The sequence below is a fragment of the Triticum aestivum genome, chromosome 3D (assembly GCF_018294505.1).
Source record: "Triticum aestivum cultivar Chinese Spring chromosome 3D, IWGSC CS RefSeq v2.1, whole genome shotgun sequence".
NCBI classification, from domain to species: domain Eukaryota; kingdom Viridiplantae; phylum Streptophyta; class Magnoliopsida; order Poales; family Poaceae; genus Triticum; species Triticum aestivum.
The window spans coordinates 3396123-3413848 of NC_057802.1; the positions used below are offsets into that span (position 1 = coordinate 3396123).

The 17726-nt window shown below is 48.0% G+C and overlaps 1 protein-coding gene and 1 long non-coding RNA gene across 2 annotated transcripts; one reads left to right on the forward strand and one right to left on the reverse strand.

Annotated features, from left to right (window-relative positions):
- Nucleotides 1-62: 62 nt before the first annotated feature.
- LOC123076760 (flavin-containing monooxygenase FMO GS-OX-like 8) lies at nucleotides 63-2544 on the reverse strand. Its single transcript, XM_044498873.1, has 4 exons — nucleotides 1673-2544; nucleotides 1361-1596; nucleotides 673-1083; nucleotides 63-471 (listed from the first exon to the last, which is right to left on the reverse strand). The coding sequence occupies exons 1-4, from the start codon at nucleotides 2250-2252 to the stop codon at nucleotides 148-150; spliced, it is 1551 nt and encodes a 516-aa protein (XP_044354808.1). The 5' UTR covers nucleotides 2253-2544; the 3' UTR covers nucleotides 63-147.
- A 14143-nt stretch (nucleotides 2545-16687) lies between these two features.
- On the forward strand, nucleotides 16688-17320 carry LOC123073600 (uncharacterized). Its single transcript, XR_006435703.1, has 2 exons — nucleotides 16688-16822; nucleotides 16928-17320. It is a non-coding gene; the product is annotated as an uncharacterized lncRNA (long non-coding RNA).
- Nucleotides 17321-17726: the final 406 nt, after the last annotated feature.

A 17726-nucleotide genomic window follows, 5' to 3' on the forward strand; every position in this document is an offset into this window, starting at 1 on the left:
TTCATCTTCTTCCTCTTGTGCATCGCTACTAGCACAGCAATGACAAGAAAAGAAGAGGATACTGTTGTAAACGAGTGCAGATGGATTTACGGATCATTGAAGATAGTGTCTAAATAATTTTCTTACACAAAACATTAGTGATTCCCACTACTCTTTTTGATCCATATTTGTTGCCGCTGAAACTGATGTGTCTACACAATGAAAAATATCATTTTGATGTTCGTATTTAGAGGCACCAGCTTCTCGTTTCGCCCCGGCCCCCGAAACCTCAGAACCGGCCATGGACGAGCTGTGCAGACAAGAGAGATGCCACTCCTGCACAGCCTTGCCGATGGAGTTGCTGTCCTGGTAATCGTCCCTGAAGGTCTCGAACTTGTCCATCATGTCGTGCACGGTCGACCTCAGCAGCTCGTACTGCCACCTCTCCTGACGAGGGAAGTCGCAGTACTTCTCCCCGAAATCATCCACGTACTGCATGCCAATCAAAGAAGCGATGGTTAGCGAATCCATCCAGCACCAGCAGTTTGGCGGCGTGGTCATAGTTTTTGAAAAGGAGGAAAACCCCTGGCCTTTGCGTCAATCCATGCATGCAACCTATGACTTAGATGTGCAATACTTATGGCACATCTAGATGTGCTTTAACAAAACTGTTAATAAAAGTGTAACACATACCGAGCACTTGAGCGAGCGGACCTCGTGGGTGTACTTGCTGGGCACGCCGGCGATCTCCCTGGCGCGGTACAACTCCTCCACGGACCGAAGCATCTCCTCCTCCGTCGGCAGCTTCCTCCTGCCGGACAGCACCTGGGCCACCCAGCGAGCCTGGGCCTCGAAGGACCGAGGCGCGAATACCTTCCTGAGTAGGCCGACGAAGGAGAGCGACGGAGCCAGGGACGGCGGGAACACGTGCTCGAACAGCGGGCCCACGCGGTTGTCGTCCACGGCCACCGCTCCGCCCGTGTCCAGGAACGGGAACGAGTAGTTATACCCTGTGCAGTAGATGACGGTGTCGGCGGCGATGCTGGAGCTGGAGCCACCGCCGTCCTTGAATGCCACCCGCCCGTCCTCACAGAGACGCTCCACCTACGGGCCGGCCAGGATGAACGGTGCATTATAAGCTAGATCTCATTCGACTGAGACTTAAAAATAATACAGTATGTAAGAAGAAAAATAAAAACTAAAAATAATTTTTTTTATGAATCTCCATGCAAAATCAAAGAAAGACTGTGTGCAAAATCAAAGAAAGATATATAGCATAGACTGAGACGTAACAAAGACTTAGCAAAACTATTATATGTACTATTGGTTCTCTTCTACGTGTGTGTGGAGAGGGACCGCTTGTGTAGTGTAGTGTACGTACCTCAAGTCGGAGATGGAGGTTGGCGCTATGCTTGGCCAGCACCTTGGACAAGCCTGGGGTGACCGCCTCCATGGACCCGGCGACCATGTACACCTCCTTGGCCACGCCGCGGATCTCCATGGCGATGTCTCTGCCGCTATCCCCGCACCCGACGACCACCACAACCTCGCCGCGGAACGGCTCGGGCACCCTATAAGAGTGGCTGTGCATCTGCCTCCCCCTCCACGCCTCCATGCCTGTACGTACATCTTCTTCTTTACAGTAAACGATTATGGGAACATGCATGGGTGGAGCTTGCATTGCTTTACTTACCTTTGATGATTGGCAATCTTGGCTGCGAGTAGTGGCCGGTGGCGACGACGACGGCGTCGAACACCTCGTCGACATACGCGTCCAACCCCTTCCCGTTGGCACCATCGCGCTCCCCGAGCCCGAGGTCCATGGATCTCACCGCCCACTTACGCGCCGGCGTCATGGCGGCGCGCAGGACCCTGGTGTTGAGCCTCACGGCCTCCATGAGCCCGAACGCGTCGCAGAAGTCCTTGAGGTACAGGTGCACCTCGCGGTGGCCCGGGAAGCGGCGGTCGTCGCGGCCGCTCTTGGGGCAGAATGGGAAGTCGGTGAAGCCCGTGGTCTGCCGGGGGCTGATGAGCCGGAGCGAGGCGTATATGCTGCTGTGCACCTTCACCGGCGCCGCCACGCCGAGCGCGTCGTCGGCGTCGGTCCTCGGGTCGTACAGCCACTGCCCGCCGATGTCGCCGCTCTGCTCCAGCACCGTCACGTCGTGGCCCTCCCGGCGCAGCTCGAGCGCCGCGGCCAGCCCGGCCATGCCGGCTCCGATGACGCACACCTTCTTCGACTGCGGGGGCTTGCTGCCGCAGGCCGTATCCATGTTGATCGGCAAGAAGTCACGGCGGGGGAGGTGTGAATTTTGTGTGGCATATTCACGTCCTTTAAGTAACCATGTTGGAGTCCGGCAGGCCGGGACGAGCAGTGCTCCACCCACCTCCACTGTGACGAATAATTGCACATCATTCAGATAGTGGTTGCAGCAGATGGTAGATAACTAGCATTATTGACAATTATATATACTTTTGCATAAAGGGAGCATCTTTTACCTGCTCCAACTTATATAATGTTGCTAAAATGGTTGGCTGTAGCAACACACGCGCTGCTCGTGCAACGAAAACTAATACTATAAGGATGTGGCTAGACAGCGCGGGCCGCATTATTTTCCCAACAGAGTGCCCCTTTTCCTGAAATAGATATAAAATACTATCAGTTTATTTCCCGGTGAACCGCTAGGGATCATACTACTCGTCCTAGGTTCCTATAAGACCATTTCCTGTCCGCAAGATTAGAAGCGTTGCAGTCGTTGATAAGTACGAAGGCCCCATGCATCTCTCGTGAGCTGTTACCAGAACTGGGCGCTAATCAAGTGGGATTGCTATTAACTACTGGCTGATTTAATATCTCCTGATTTTTCGGGAACAAATAAGTCTAGTCAATTTTGGGTGGCGCTGGCGGAGAGAACATGGTGGCGTGGTGGCTCGTGAGCTCGGAGGCGAAGAGGGTTTGGAAACAAGGAGAGATTTGGGGGAGGAGGAACAGGGTGACAGATACGGGGCAGGTGGATGCGTCGATTACGAGCGGTTGGAATGGGGTTTCTGTGGAGATGAGGACGGTGGGATGGAACACAAATCGACAACGCACAATTGGTCTGGTGTTTTCGTCTGATAGGAAGGGTTTCCCATTAATAAAATGGCTGCATGCATCGTCCAGATGAAGAGGTCAGGGGTCATCCTCCTTTTCAAAAGAAAAAAAACAAGACAAAATATGGATGGGATATGCAGAAGCAGGCCGAGTGCAATAATAGAGGGAAAATGTATAAGACTATCTAGAAAAACGGTGAGATAGCTGCGTATTTTGACTCAAATTGACTAAAGGCAGTGGTGAAATTCGTTTTTAAGTTCAAATATGTAGTCAAGGAGAGCGATAATTAATGATGAGTTCAAATAAGTCTTACATGTGGCACGGACTTGTTCATTTCCGCGTAGATTGGTGACCACTGCATGATGGTGTTGAGAAGAAATTATCCTTTAACTGCAGTTTGCACAGGAGAATAACTGTACTGACCGGGATTACTACTTGTTGCTGGAATAATTTGCAAAGGTTAGGCAGCCGTATCCTTCTAAAGTTGGTGCATACTTGTTGTGGACGCGTACAAGCTGGCCATGGCCAGCTTCAGTTTGGACTTGGCGCCGTGAGAGAGTTGCCATGCGGTTTTCTTAATAAACAATCTTAGGCCTTGTACAATGCAAGGTGCTTAGGGGAGGTGTTTAAAGAAATAAATCAGGTTTTCCTCAAGCACCAGTGCTTATTTGTATAGGATAGACACTTAATTAGACGTCTCTCCTTTAGAAATAGACACTCGTGCTTCAGAAAAATCCTGTTTATTTTTCTAAGCACGTTCCTAATCACCCAGCATTGTACAAGGCCTTACAGACGTGGAAACGCACGTGCAGTTGAGGTGCAGTAGTCGTTGTTGCCTCTCCTCCCCAAACGCATCGCCTCCTTTGGGGTCTGGCCGGAGCATGCGTTCATACATGCACAAGTTGGTTACATACTAAGAGTACATGCTTATATATTCATAGACAAGCATACATCCACATACAGTCGAGACAGATAGATCTACAAGGTACAGTAGTGTCAATTATTAATCAAAGATGTTGAAGCCAGCAGCATCATCTTCCACATCGTCCGCCCGGTGCTGGGCGATGGTCGTTGCAGTGCTGATCCTGTGTGCAACCAACGTTGAGCTTGTCCAGGGAGGTAATTAAGCATCAGCGTGTCCATATCCTCACTAAGCTCTGCTGTGATCAATGGACATCAGGGGTAGAACTACGTTGTGTGCAGGTGGAAGGCAACCACGGTCACCTCCGGCTCCCACCACAGAGAACCAGCGTCCCCACGAGGGGTGCCCTAACTGCAAGAACAACCCACCGTCTTCGCGGCCGCTTCTTTCTACTCCACAGGCAGAAGCAGTGGCAGATGAGCAACGTGTTGGCGGCCAGAGTTAGCTAGCGTCGATCGGCCGACAGTTCATCTGTAATGACAGTACTTGCGCATCATTTCATATTTTTATGAGGGGTGTTGTCGTGGAGTTCCATAGGTGGGCACTATCAAGGTAACTTGTGTTCTGGCTTTCACTGGCGAGTTCCGACAACAATGTCGAATCAGTGTTGCATCGTTATTGAAGGCATTGTCTTGCTGTCCAATCTATTATCTAGGTTTCTCGATATTTGTGTGTATGTATGGTAAGTTTTGTAGTTGTCATGCTCACAGTTGCCGGAATTTCAAACATTGCCAAGCTCATGGCGCATTCTTCCGTTTGTAAGAACATTGGGAGCTTCAATCGAAAAAACAATTGGTTGTGCGCATCCTAGAACATAGCAACATGCAATGGGCCACAAGGGTGATTCTTCCAGTGCCCCCGGTAAAAAGGAATATAGCTTATTGGTGCCTATACTAACCTCAGTAAAAATGAGTGTAGCTTATTGGTGCCTATATTAACCTCACAAAAAGTTCAGATACAAAAGGATGGCCAATGCTTGGTGTGAATGCAGGCTTGTCGATGAGGATGGCACATAACCTCAAAAATTTTGGGGCACCTATATCATGAGCTATTAGGAGATAGAGGGATTGATCTAGATTTAGAAGGGAAAAAAGAAAAGGCCTAACTAGCCAGCCCACTAAGGTTGCTGCCTGTCAGCTAAAAGTGGGAAGTTAATCAACCATACAACGTTAGTCCCGATCCCGAAGGGCGAAGGTGCTCAGTCCAACTCTTCTCACTTAGTTTCTCCCCATTAGCCATTTCAATGTGCTCTATAACATTGCTTCCAAAGTTAAAGATAACCTTTTTAAGTGAATCGTGCTTGTGATAACTTCTGGGGAACAACCAACCTTCATTCCTGGCCGGTTAATCACCACCAATATTATTACAGCATATGAGTGCTCACCGTCAGAGCTAATAAAGCCGTCGGTAGGGTATCCGAACTAGGCGACTTGGCAGGATGGCAACTTGAGCAAGGGTTTACCTAGGTTTGAGCTCTCCGTAGGAGATAATATATACCCTACGCCTTGCTTGTGTTTACTGCGTTGGAGTGTGTATACAGTATAGGTAAAGTACCGAGATATTGTATGTGATCTACGACGAAACTGACCCGGCTTATATAACATACCGGGAGTCCTAGGGTTTACGTAACTAGGTCGGCTATGTCGGTGGAGGCAGAGTCCTCCACGGCTCGGATTGTACTCCAAGTCTTTCGGAATCTTCATGTAATCCGCCATGGGCCACCCAAAGTGGCCCAGAGAAACATCCTAGGTTGGAAACCGACATGTCAAGGACCCCCTTGGCCAGGACACCGACACTCACATTTTATGAAGCACAAAAAGGGGGTAAAACATAACCATCGTGCACTTAAGACACGATGAAAACTTGATCCATCGCATCCATCAACATACTAGATAAGCAAGCATTCATCAAATTTGGTTTACCGCAATTGATGCGTCCCTACGCCGTGGACCCACTCGCTTGGTCACTCTTTCAATGAGAAACACAAAGTTGGTGATCTAAGGTGCCTATTGTGCATAAGCAGCAAGCTGGTAACCCAAGGTAGGTGATATGGATTGTACTCAATCCTCAGTTCATCAACCTGCGGTAGCTGAAATCTTTTGACGGGGTCGTTTTTTTATAAAGAGTGTATTTTATTAACTCATAGTGAAGCATAAAGGGAATACAAACACACAATGATGCGCACTGCCAATGTGAACACACACGCACAAAAGACCACCTTGACAAGGAGCAAGGTCATAGAAGACCAAAGCTATGCCTAGGCAGTGAAAGAAAAAAAGAAAAAAAAACCGAAGTGATCGAAACAACGATTGACAATATGCAATGACGACCATCAGGACCAATTATCCCTTGACAACACAAGGACTACGTGAAAGCCTCTTCAAAAGCAATGTCTTGAGGAAGAAAACGACGCACACACGCCGACATTGCCAGATCCAACCATTGAAGGCTAGATCGTGGGTTTTCACCCTGAAGATGAAGTCTGAGAAAACCCCGAGCAATGCCGTCAACAAGGCAACGATGCAAAAACACCGTCATTGTTAGGTATAACCAAGTAGGGTCAGATCTAAGGGTTTCACCACGGAGCTCAAGACAAGGTGCTCGAGATGCACCAACCAATCAAAGTAATTCTATGTTTTCTCCTCCACTTGCCATGATCCCAATAGCAGCTTGGACGGACGGTCCTAGATGGTCCTAGATTATTGATTCTAGTGCAAGTGGGAGACTGTTGGAAATATGCCCTAGAGGCAATAATAAAATGGTTATTATTATATTTCCTTGTTCATGATAATTGTCTATTGTTCATGCTATAATTGTGTTATCCGGAAATCGTAATACATGTGTGAATACATAGACCACAACATGTCCCTAGTGAGCCTCTAGTTGACTAGCTCGTTGATCAACAGATAGTCATGGTTTCCTGACTACGGACATTGGATGTCATTGATAACGGGATCACATCATTAGGAGAATGATGTGATGGACAAGACCCAATCCTAAGCATAGCACAAGATCGTGTAGTTCGTTTGCTAGAGCTTTTCCAAATGTCAAGTATCATTTCCTTAGACCATGAGATTGTGCAACTCCTGGATACCATAGGAGTGCTTTGGGTGTGCCAAACGTCACAACGTAACTGGGTGGCTATAAAGGTGCACTACGGGTATCTCCGAAAGTGTCTGTTGGGTTGGCACGAATCGAGACTGGGATTTGTCACTCCGTATGACGGAGATGTATCTCTGGGCCCACTCGATAATGCATCATCATAATGAGCTCAATGTGACCAAGTGTTTGGCCACGGGATCATGCATTACGGTACGAGTAAAGTGACTTGCCGGTAACGAGATTGAACAAGGTATTGGGATACCGACGATCGAATCTCGGGCAAGTAGTGTACCGATTGACAAAGGGAATTGTATACGGGATTGATTGAATCCTCGACATCGTGGTTCATCCGATGAGATCATCGTGGAACATGTGGGAGCCAACATGGGTATCCAGATCCCGTTGTTGGTTATTGACCGGACAGTCGTCTCGGCCATGTCTGCATGTCTCCCGAACCCGTAGGGTCTACACACTTAAGGTTCGGTGACGCTAGGGTTGTAGAGATACTAGTATGCGGTAACCCGAAAGTTTTTGGAGTCCCGGATGAGATCCCGGATGTCACGAGGAGTTCCGGAATGGTCCGGAGGTGAAGAATTATATATAGGAAGTCCAGTTTCGGCCACCGGGAAAGTTTCGGGGGTCACCGGTATTGTACCGGGACCACCGGAAGGGTCCCGGGGGTCCACCGGGTGGGGGCACCTATCCCGGAGGGCCCCATGGGCTGAAGTGGGGAAGGGAACCAGCCCCTGGTGGGCTGGTGCGCCCCCCTTGGGCCTCCCCTGCGCCTAGGGTTGGAAACGCTAGGGGTGGGGGGCGCCCCACTTGACTTGGGGGGCAAGTTCCCCCCCTTGGCCGCCGCCCCCCTTGAGACGGGATCTCAGGGGGCCGGCGCCCCCCTGGACCCCTATATAAAGAGGGGGGATGGAGGGCAGCAGCACGGAAGTCCCTGGCGCCTCCCTCTCCCTGCCGTGACACCTCTCCCTCTCGCTGAGCTTGGCGAAGCCCTGCCGAGATCCCCGCTACTTCCACCACCACGCCGTCGTGCTGTTGGATCTCCATCAACCTCTCCTTCCCCCTTGATGGATCAAGAAGGAGGAGACGTCTTCCCCAACCGTATGTGTGTTGAACGCGGAGGTGCCGTCCGTTCGGCGCTAGGATCATCGGTGATTTGGATCACGACGAGTACGACTCCATCAAGACCGTTCTCTTGAACGCTTCGGCTCGCGATCTACAAGGGTATGTAGATGCACTCCTCTCTCTCGTTGCTAGATGACCCCATAGATTGATCTTGGTGATGCGTAGAAAATTTTAAATTTCTGCTACGATCCCCAACAGTGGCATCATGAGCTAGGTCTATGCGTAGTTTCTATGCACGAGTAGAACACAAACTTGTTGTGAGCGTAGATGTTGTCAATTTTCTTGCCACTACTAGTCTTATCTTGTTTCGGCGCATCGTGGGATGAAGCAGCCCGGACCGACCTTACACGTACGCTTACGTGAGACAGGTTCCACCGACTGACATGCACTAGTTGCATAAGGTGGCTAGCGGGTGTCTGTCTCTCCCACTTTAGTCGGGACGGATTCGATGAAAAGGGTCCGTATGAAGGGTAAATAGAAATTGGCATATCATGTTGTGGTTTTGGCGTAGGTAAGAAACGTTCTTGCTAAGAAACCTATAGCAGCCACGTAAAAACTTGCAACAACAATTAGAGGACGTCTAACTTGTTTTTGCAGCATATGCCTTGTGATGTGATATGGCCAAAAGGATGTGATGAATGAAATATATGTGATGTATGAGATTGATCATGTTCTTGGAATAGGAATCACGACTTGCATGTCGATGAGTATGACAACCGGCAGGAGCCATAGGAGTTGTCTTTATTTTTGTATGACCTGCGTGTCATTGAACAACACCATGTAAATTACTTTACTTTATTGCTAAACACGTTAGCCATAGAAGTAGAAGTAATCATTGTTGTGACAACTTCATGAACACACGATGATGGAGATCATGGTGTCATGCCGGTGACGAAGATGATCATGGCGCCCCGAAGATGGAGAACAAAAGGAGCAAAATGATATTGGCCATATCTTGTCACTATTTGATTGCATGTGATGTTTATCATGTTTTACATCTTATTTGCTTAGTACGACGGTAGCTTAAATAAGATGATCCCTCGCAATAATTTCAAGAAAGTGTTCCCCCTAACTGTGCACCGTTGCGAAGATTCGTTGTTTTGAAGCACCACGTGATGATCGGGTGTGATAGATTCTAACGTTCGAATACAACGGGTGTAAGCCAGATTTACACACGCAATACACTTAGGTTGACTTGACGAGCCCAGCATGTATAGACATGGCCTCGGAACACGGAAGACCGAAAGGTCGAGCATGAGTCGTATAGACAATACGATCAACATGAAGATGTTCACCGATGTTGACTAGTCCGTCTCACGTGATGATCGGACACGGCCTAGTTGACTCGGATCATGCTTCACTTAGATGACTAGAGGGATGTCTATCTGAGTGGGAGTTCATTGAATAATTTGATTAAATGAACTTAATTATCATGAACTTAGTCTAAAATCTTTACAACATGTCTTGTAGATCAAATGGCCCATGCTAATGTTGCCCTCAACTTCAACGCGTTCCTAGAGAAAACCAAGCTGAAAGATGATGGCAGCAACTATACGGACTGGGTCCGGAACCTGAGGATCATCCTCATAGCTGCCAAGAAAGATTATGTCTTAGAAGCACCGCTAGGTGATGCACCCATTCCAGAGAACCAAGACGTTATGAACGCTTGGCAGCAGCGTGCTGATGATTACTCCCTCGTTCAGTGCGGCATGCTTTACAGCTTAGAACCGGGGCTCCAAAAGCGTTTTGAGCAACAAGGAGCATATGAGATGTTCGAAGAGCTGAAAATGGTTTTCCAAGCTCATGCCCGGGTCGAGGGATATGAAGTCTCCGACAAGTTCTTCAGTTGTAAGATGGAGGAAAATAGTTTTGTCAGTGAACACATACTCAAAATGTCTGGGTTACACAACCGTTTGACTCAGCTGGGAGTTAATCTCCCGGATGACGCGGTCATTGACAGAATCCTTCAGTCGCTTCCACCGAGCTACAAGAGCTTTGTGATGAACTTCAATATGCAGGGGATGGAAAAGACCATTCTCGAGGTATATTCAATGCTGAAATCAGCGGAGGTGGAGATCAAAAAGGAACATCAAGTGTTGATGGTGAATAAAACCACTAAGTTCAAGAAAGGCAAGGGTAAGAAGAGCTTCAAGAAGGACGTCAAGGGAGTTGCCGCGCCCGGTAAGCCAGTTGCCGGGAAGAAGCCAAAGAATGGACCCAAGCCTGAGACTGAGTGCTTTTATTACAAGGGAAGTGGTCACTGGAAGCGGAACTGCCCCAAGTACTTAGCGGACAAGAAGGCCGGCAACACCAAAGGTATATGTGATATACAAGTTATTGATGTGTACCTTACCAGCACTCGTAGTAGCTCCTGGGTATTTGATACAAGTGCGGTTGCTCATATTTGTAACTGAAAGCAGGAGCTGCGGAATAAACGGAGACTGGCAAAGGACGAGGTGACGATGCGCGTCGGGAATGGTTCCAAGGTCGATGTGATCGCCGTCGGCACGCTTCCTCTACATTTACCTACGGGATTAGTTTTATACCTCAATAATTGTTATTTAGTGCCAGCTTTGAGCATGAACATTGTATCAGGATCTCGTTTAATTCGAGATGGCTACTCATTTAAATCCGAGAATAATGGTTGTTCTATTTATATGAGAGATATGTTTTATGGTCATGCCCCGCTGGTTAATGGTTTATTCTTAATGAATCTCGAACGTAGTGTTACACATATTCATAGTGTGAATACCAAAAGATGTAAGGTTGATAATGATAGTCCCACATACTTGTGGCACTGCCGTCTTGGTCACATTTGTGTCAAACGCATGAAGAAGCTCCATGCAGATGGACTTTTGGAGTCTCTTGATTATGAATCATTTGACACGTGCGAACCATGCCTCTTGGGTAAGATGACCAAGACTCCGTTCTCCGGGACAATGGAGCGAGCAACCAACTTATTGGAAATCATACATACTGATGTGGGCGGTCCAATGAGTGTTGAGGCTCGCGGTGGCTATCGTTATGTTCTCACTCTCACTGATGACTTGAGTAGATATGGCTATGTCTACCTAATGAAACAAAAGTCTGAGACCTTTGAAAAGTTCAAGGAATTTCAGAGTGAGGTTGAGAATCAACGTGACAGGAAAATAAAGTTCTTACGATCAGATCGTGGAGGGGAATATTTGAGTCACGAATTTGGCACACACTTAAGGAAATGTGAAATAGTTTCACAACTCACGCCGCCTGGAACACCTCAGCGAAATGGTGTGTCCGAACGTCGTAATCGCACTCTATTGGATATGGTGCGATCTATGATGTCTCTTACTGATCTACCGCTCTCATTTTGGGGCTATGCTTTAGAGACTGCCGCATTCACTTTAAATAGGGCTCTGTCGAAATCCGTTGAGACGACACCGTATGAATTATGGTTTGGGAAGAAACCTAAGCTGTCGTTTCTAAAAGTTTGGGGATGCGATGCTTATGTCAATAAACTTCAACCTGAAAAGCTCGAACCCAAGTCGGAAAATGCGTCTTCATAAGATACCCTAAGGAAACCATTGGGTATACCTTCTACCTCAGATCCGAAGGCAAGATCTTTGTTGCCAAGAACGGGTCCTTTCTGGAGAAAGAGTTTCTCTCGAAAGAAGTAAGTGGGAGGAAAGTGGAACTTGATGAAGTACTACCTCTTGAACCGGAAAGTAGCGCAGCTCAGGAAGATGTTCCTATGGTGCCTGCACCGACTAGAGAGGAAGTTAATGATGATGATGATCAAGGTACTTCGTATCAAGCTCCTACTGAACTTCGTAGGTCCACAAGGACACGTTCCGCGCCAGAGTGGTACGGCAACCCTGTCTTGGAAATCATGTTGTTAGACAACGGTGAACCTTCGAACTATGAAGAAGCAATGGTGGGCCCAGATTCCGACAAATGGCTAGAAGCCATGAAATCCGAGATAGGATCCATGCATGAAAACGAAGTATGGACTTTGACTGACTTGCCCGATGATCGGCGAGCCATAGAAAATAAATGGATCTTTAAAAAGAAGACAGACGCGGATGGTAATGTGACCATCTATAAGGCTCGACTTGTCGCTAAGGGTTATCGACAAGTTCAAGGGGTTGACTACGATGAGACTTTCTCACCCGTAGCAAAACTAAAGTCCGTCCGAATCATGTTAGTAATTGCCGCATTCTATGATTATGAGATATGGCAAATGGACGTCAAAACGGCATTCCTTAACGGCTTTCTTAAGGAAGAATTGTATATGATGCAGCCGGAAGGTTTTGTCGATCCTAAGAATGCTAACAAGGTATGCAAGCTCCAGCGCTCCATCTATGGGCTGGTGCAAGCATCTCGGAGTTGGAACATTCGATTTGATGAGATGATCAAAGCGTTTGGGTTTACACAGACTTATGGAGAAGCCTGTGTTTATAAGAAAGTGAGTGGGAGCTCTGTAGCATTTCTCATATTATATGTGGATGACATACTATTGATGGGAAATGATATAGAATTCTTGGAAAGTATAAAGGCCTACTTGAATAAGTGTTTTTCAATGAAGGACCTTGGAGAAGCTGCTTATATATTAGGCATCAAGATCTATAGAGATAGATCCAGACGCCTCATTGGTCTTTCACAAAGTACGTACCTTGACAAGATATTGAAGAAGTTCAATATGGATCAGTCAAAGAAGGGGTTCTTGCCTGTATTGCAAGGTGTGCAATTGAGTACGGCTCAATGCCCGACCACGGCAGAAGATAGAAAAAAGACGAGTGTCATCCCCTATGCCTCGGCCATTGGGTCTATTATGTATGCCATGCTGTGTACCAGACCTGATGTAAACCTTGCCGTAAGTTTGGTAGGAAGGTACCAAAGTAATCCTGGCATGGAACACTGGACATCGGTCAAGAATATCCTGAAGTACCTGAAGAGGACTAAGGATATGTTTCTCGTTTATTGAGGTGACGAAGAGCTCGTCGTAAAGGGTTACGTCGATGCTAGCTTCGACACAGATCTGGATGACTCTAAGTCACAAACCGGATACGTGTATATTTTGAATGGTGGGGCAGTAAGCTGGTGCAGTTGCAAGCAAAGCGTTGTGGCGGGATCTACATGTGAAGCGGAATACATGGCGGCCTCAGAGGCAGCACAAGAAGCAATCTTGGTGAAGGAGTTCATTACCGACCTAGGAGTTATTCCCAATACGTCGGGCCCGACGACTCTCTTCTGTGACAACACTGGAGCTATTGCCCTTGCCAAGGAGCCCAGGTTTCACAGGAAGACCAGGCATATCAAGCGTCGCTTCAACTCCATTCATGAAAGTGTTCAAAATGGAGACATAGATATTTGTAAAGTACATACGGACCTGAATGTAGCAGATCCGTTGACTAAACCTCTCCATAGAGCAAAACATGATCAACACCAGAACTCTATGGGTGTTCGATTCATCACAATGTAACTAGATTATTGATTCTAGTGCAAGTGGGAGACTGTTGGAAATATGCCCTAGAGGCAATAATAAAATGGTTATTATTATATTTCCTTGTTCATGATAATTGTCTATTGTTCATGCTATAATTGTGTGAATACATAGACCACAACATGTCCCTAGTGAGCCTCTAGTTGACTAGCTCGTTGATCAACAGATAGTCATGGTTTCCTGACTATGGACATTGGATGTCATTGATAACGGGATCACATCATTAGGAGAATGATGTGATGGACAAGACCCAATCCTAAGCATAGCACAAGATCGTGTAGTTCGTTTGCTAGAGCTTTTCCAAATGTCAAGTATCATTTCCTTAGACCATGAGATTGTGCAACTCCCGGATACCATAGGAGTGCTTTGGGTGTGCCAAACGTCACAACGTAACTGGGTGGCTATAAAGGTGCACTACGGGCATCTCCGAAAGTGTCTGTTGGGTTGGCATGAATCGAGACTGGGATTTGTCACTCCGTATGACGGAGAGGTATCTCTGGGGCCCACTCGGTAATGCATCATCGTAATGAGCTCAATGTGACCAAGTGTTTGGTCACGGGATCATGCATTACGGTACGAGTAAAGTGACTTGCCGGTAACGAGATTGAACAAGGTATTGGGATACCGACGATCGAATCTCAGGCAAGTAACGTACCGATTGACAAAGGGAATTGTATACGGGATTGATTGAATCCTCGACATCGTGGTTCATCCGATGAGATCATCGTGGAACATGTGGGAGCCAACATGGGTATCCAGATCCCGCTCTTGGTTATTGACCGGAGAGTCGTCTCGGTCATGTCTGCATGTCTCCCGCACCCGTAGGGTCTACACACTTAAGGTTCGGTGACGCTAGGGTTGTAGAAATACTAGTATGCGGTAACCCGAAAGTTGTTCGGAGTCCCGGATGAGATCCCGGACGTCACGAGGAGTTCTGGAATGGTCCGGAGGTGAAGAATTATATATGGGAAGTCCAGTTTCGGCCACCGGGAAAGTTTCCGGGGTCACCGGTATTGTACCGGGACCACCGGAAGGGTCCCGGGGGTCCACCGGGTGGGGCCACCTATCCCGGAGGGCCCCATGGGCTGAAGTGGGGAAGGGAACCAGCCCCTGGTGGGCTGTGGCGCCCCCCTTGGGCCTCCCCTGCGCCGAGGGTTGGAAACCCTAGGGGTGGGGGGCGCCCCACTTGACTTGGGGGGCAAGTCCCCCCCTTGGCCGCCGCCCCCCTGGTGATGGGATCTCAGGGGGCCGGCGCCCCCCTGGACCCCTATATAAAGAGGGGGGGAGGGAGGGCAGCGGCACCCCAAGCCCCTGGCGCCTCCCTCTCCCTCTCGCTGAGCTTGGCGAAGCCCTGCCGAGATCCCCGCTACTTCCACCACCACGCCGTCGTGCTGCTGGATCTCCATCAACCTCTCCTTCCCCCTTGCTAGATCAAGAAGAAGGAGACGTCTTCCCCAACCGTACGTTTGTTGAACGCGGAGGTGCCGTCCGTTCGGCGCTAGGATCATCGGTGATTTGGATCACGACGAGTACGACTCCATCAACCCCGTTCTCTTGAACGCTTCCGCTCGCGATCTACAAGGGTATGTAGATGCACTCCTCTCTCTCGTTGCTAGATGACTCCATAGATTGATCTTGGTGATGCGTAGAAAATTTTAAATTTCTGCTACGATCCCCAAGAGGGACACGACCACCACCGTGCATCGACCATAGCCGCCTGACTACCACCGTCCAGCCGATGTCGTGTCGACGAGGGTGGTGCCAGCTAGCTAGCCACCCGCGTAGGACACTGCCAAACGGCGTGCCGGCTCGATCCATGGTGCACCCGGACCCCCGACTAGAAAGGAGAGCACTTGAATATGGCCATGGGTGTCACCTTGCTACAACCGCTGCCGTTCTCTAGGCGGCAAGGATGACGGCTGCGGCATCTGCCACGGTATTTGGAGGTAATGATGATCAAATTGAGATTCTATGCTCACTAGGGTCCAACTATTATGAGTACCACTGGTTGGGGCGTCATCTTCTGGCGCCGCTTGCGAGGAAGATGTGCACACGTTTTTATTAAAAAAAGATAGATGAAGCCCTCGCCTCCATCTAGAAAAATATTAAAAAAATCCTCACCTTCATCTAGAAAAAGAAGTGAAAAAGAAAAGAAAAAAATTATCAATGCAACCTACCAGCGAGCGTCACTTTGCGTAGCCCTTCATGTAAAAAAATATGTAGGTTCATCACCTTCATCTAAAAAGAAAAAAATATTTTAAAAAAATTCCTCAACTGCATCTAAAAATAATATCCCAAAAGCTTTTTCACCATGGCCAATCAGTTCGCGCCACATGGCATATCTGGTTGGCTGCCTTTCACGTGACCCTTAGTGGGTTTAATAGTCTCTTCATCTTTCCTGGCTGTTTTCAATGGTGGCAAGCTTGGGGTGTTCAAAGCTTCCGTTCCGTTATCAGCCACGGAGATCAAATCTCTTCATGCTTGTTTTCGTTGGTAGGAGAGGGATTTTCGTGCATGCTAGCCTTGCCGGCTCAGCTGGTGAACCACTCGCTCTTTGTTAACGGCAGCCTGTTGTTTTTTCAAAAGCCAGCGGTGATACAACGAATTTGGATTCCCACTCTCTTATTGCCGGGATTACTACTTGTTGTTGCTGGATTGTAATATGCGCAATTGTACCACGAGAGAGTGATCATTCCAAAGCTATGCTGCAGCTGGTAACATGTACCTACTTCCTCCGTCTCACAATATAAGATCATTTTTTAAGTTATATTATGTGTTAGCTGTCACGCGGTTTCTTAATAAGTCTTACAGATGTGGAAAAGTCCATCTCGTTGACGGCGTGCAGTCGCCGTTGGCGAGCTCCATGCCGGAGCATGCGTTCATACATACATAAGTGGTTATACACACTGGTTGCTGGAAATTAAACTATACGTCTATATATACATACATATACAAGCATGCATCCACATGCAGTCGTTCCCAGAACGATCCAAGTTAACACCAAAGATGTTGAAGCCGGCGGCATCATCTTCCTCGTCGGTCCTGTGCTGGGCTGTCATCGCCGCTGCACTGATCATGTGTGCGGCCAACGTTGAGCTTGTCCATGGAGGTAATTAACCCCGCAAAAAAATTAACCACCAGATGATCTCCATATCTTCACTGAACTCTGTTGTGATCGATCGATGTGCCAACCGATATTCCTATTTGTGTGCAGGTGGAAGGCCAGTGCCGAGACCTCCGGCTCCGGTAGGGCATGTGGCTCCCAAGGAGCACTGCCCTGACTGCAGCGACAACCCACCACCGTCGCCCCCGCTTCCTCCTACTCCTCCGGCAGCCACAGCGGACGTACCTCCTGCTGCCAGCCATATGTAATGTATGCTTGCCGTGCTTCCGCGTTGCACAGCAGGCCGCTGTAGACATTTCAAGGTTTACTTCAGTCCGTTTGACTTATCCCAGTGGTACTAGTTCTTTTTCTTTTTGAGGCGACACTGGTACTAGTTGTATCGCATGGATATGTTTGTTTGTTCGGTTTTGCTATGTCTCAATCGACGATTCTATTGAGTGTAAATTAGTCCAGGAAGAACACAAATTAGTCGTCGTCTATAAAGCTATGCTGAATGTGTAGATTGGTCACGTACCTATTAAACCCTGCAAATTGCCAAATTGTGCGCCCGCCACCATTCTATCATGGTTGCTGTTAACTGGGCGCATATACTGGTCAATCATTAAGACAACATGTGAGCGTGAGGCTATATTTTTCTAACACAATACAGACGTAAAAAGTAAGGGTCATACATATATGAACACACGCACACACACTCTATCCCTATGAGCAACTCATGCTTCTAGGTTGTTGTGAAAACCATTTTGCAACTATCCTCCTTCCATTAAATTGTCTTTATCGAGCTTCTTTCTGAGTAATGGAGCCGGGGAGCTACTCCCTGTTGATCTAAAAAAATTAAACTGTCTTTCCTCATGTCTCAGATACCTGTTGTCGTCGGCCATGGACTGAG

Coding starts and splice junctions, on each gene's coding strand:
- LOC123076760 (XM_044498873.1), bottom strand. CDS start 2,252: ATGGATACGGCCTGCGGCAGCAAGCCCCCGCAGTCGAAGAAGGTGTGC. Junction 1,084..1,360: donor ACCTCCATCTCCGACTTGAG/GTACGTACACTA, acceptor GCCGGCCCGTAG/GTGGAGCGTCTCTGTGAGGA. Junction 472..672: donor TCCGCTCGCTCAAGTGCTCG/GTATGTGTTACA, acceptor ATTGGCATGCAG/TACGTGGATGATTTCGGGGA.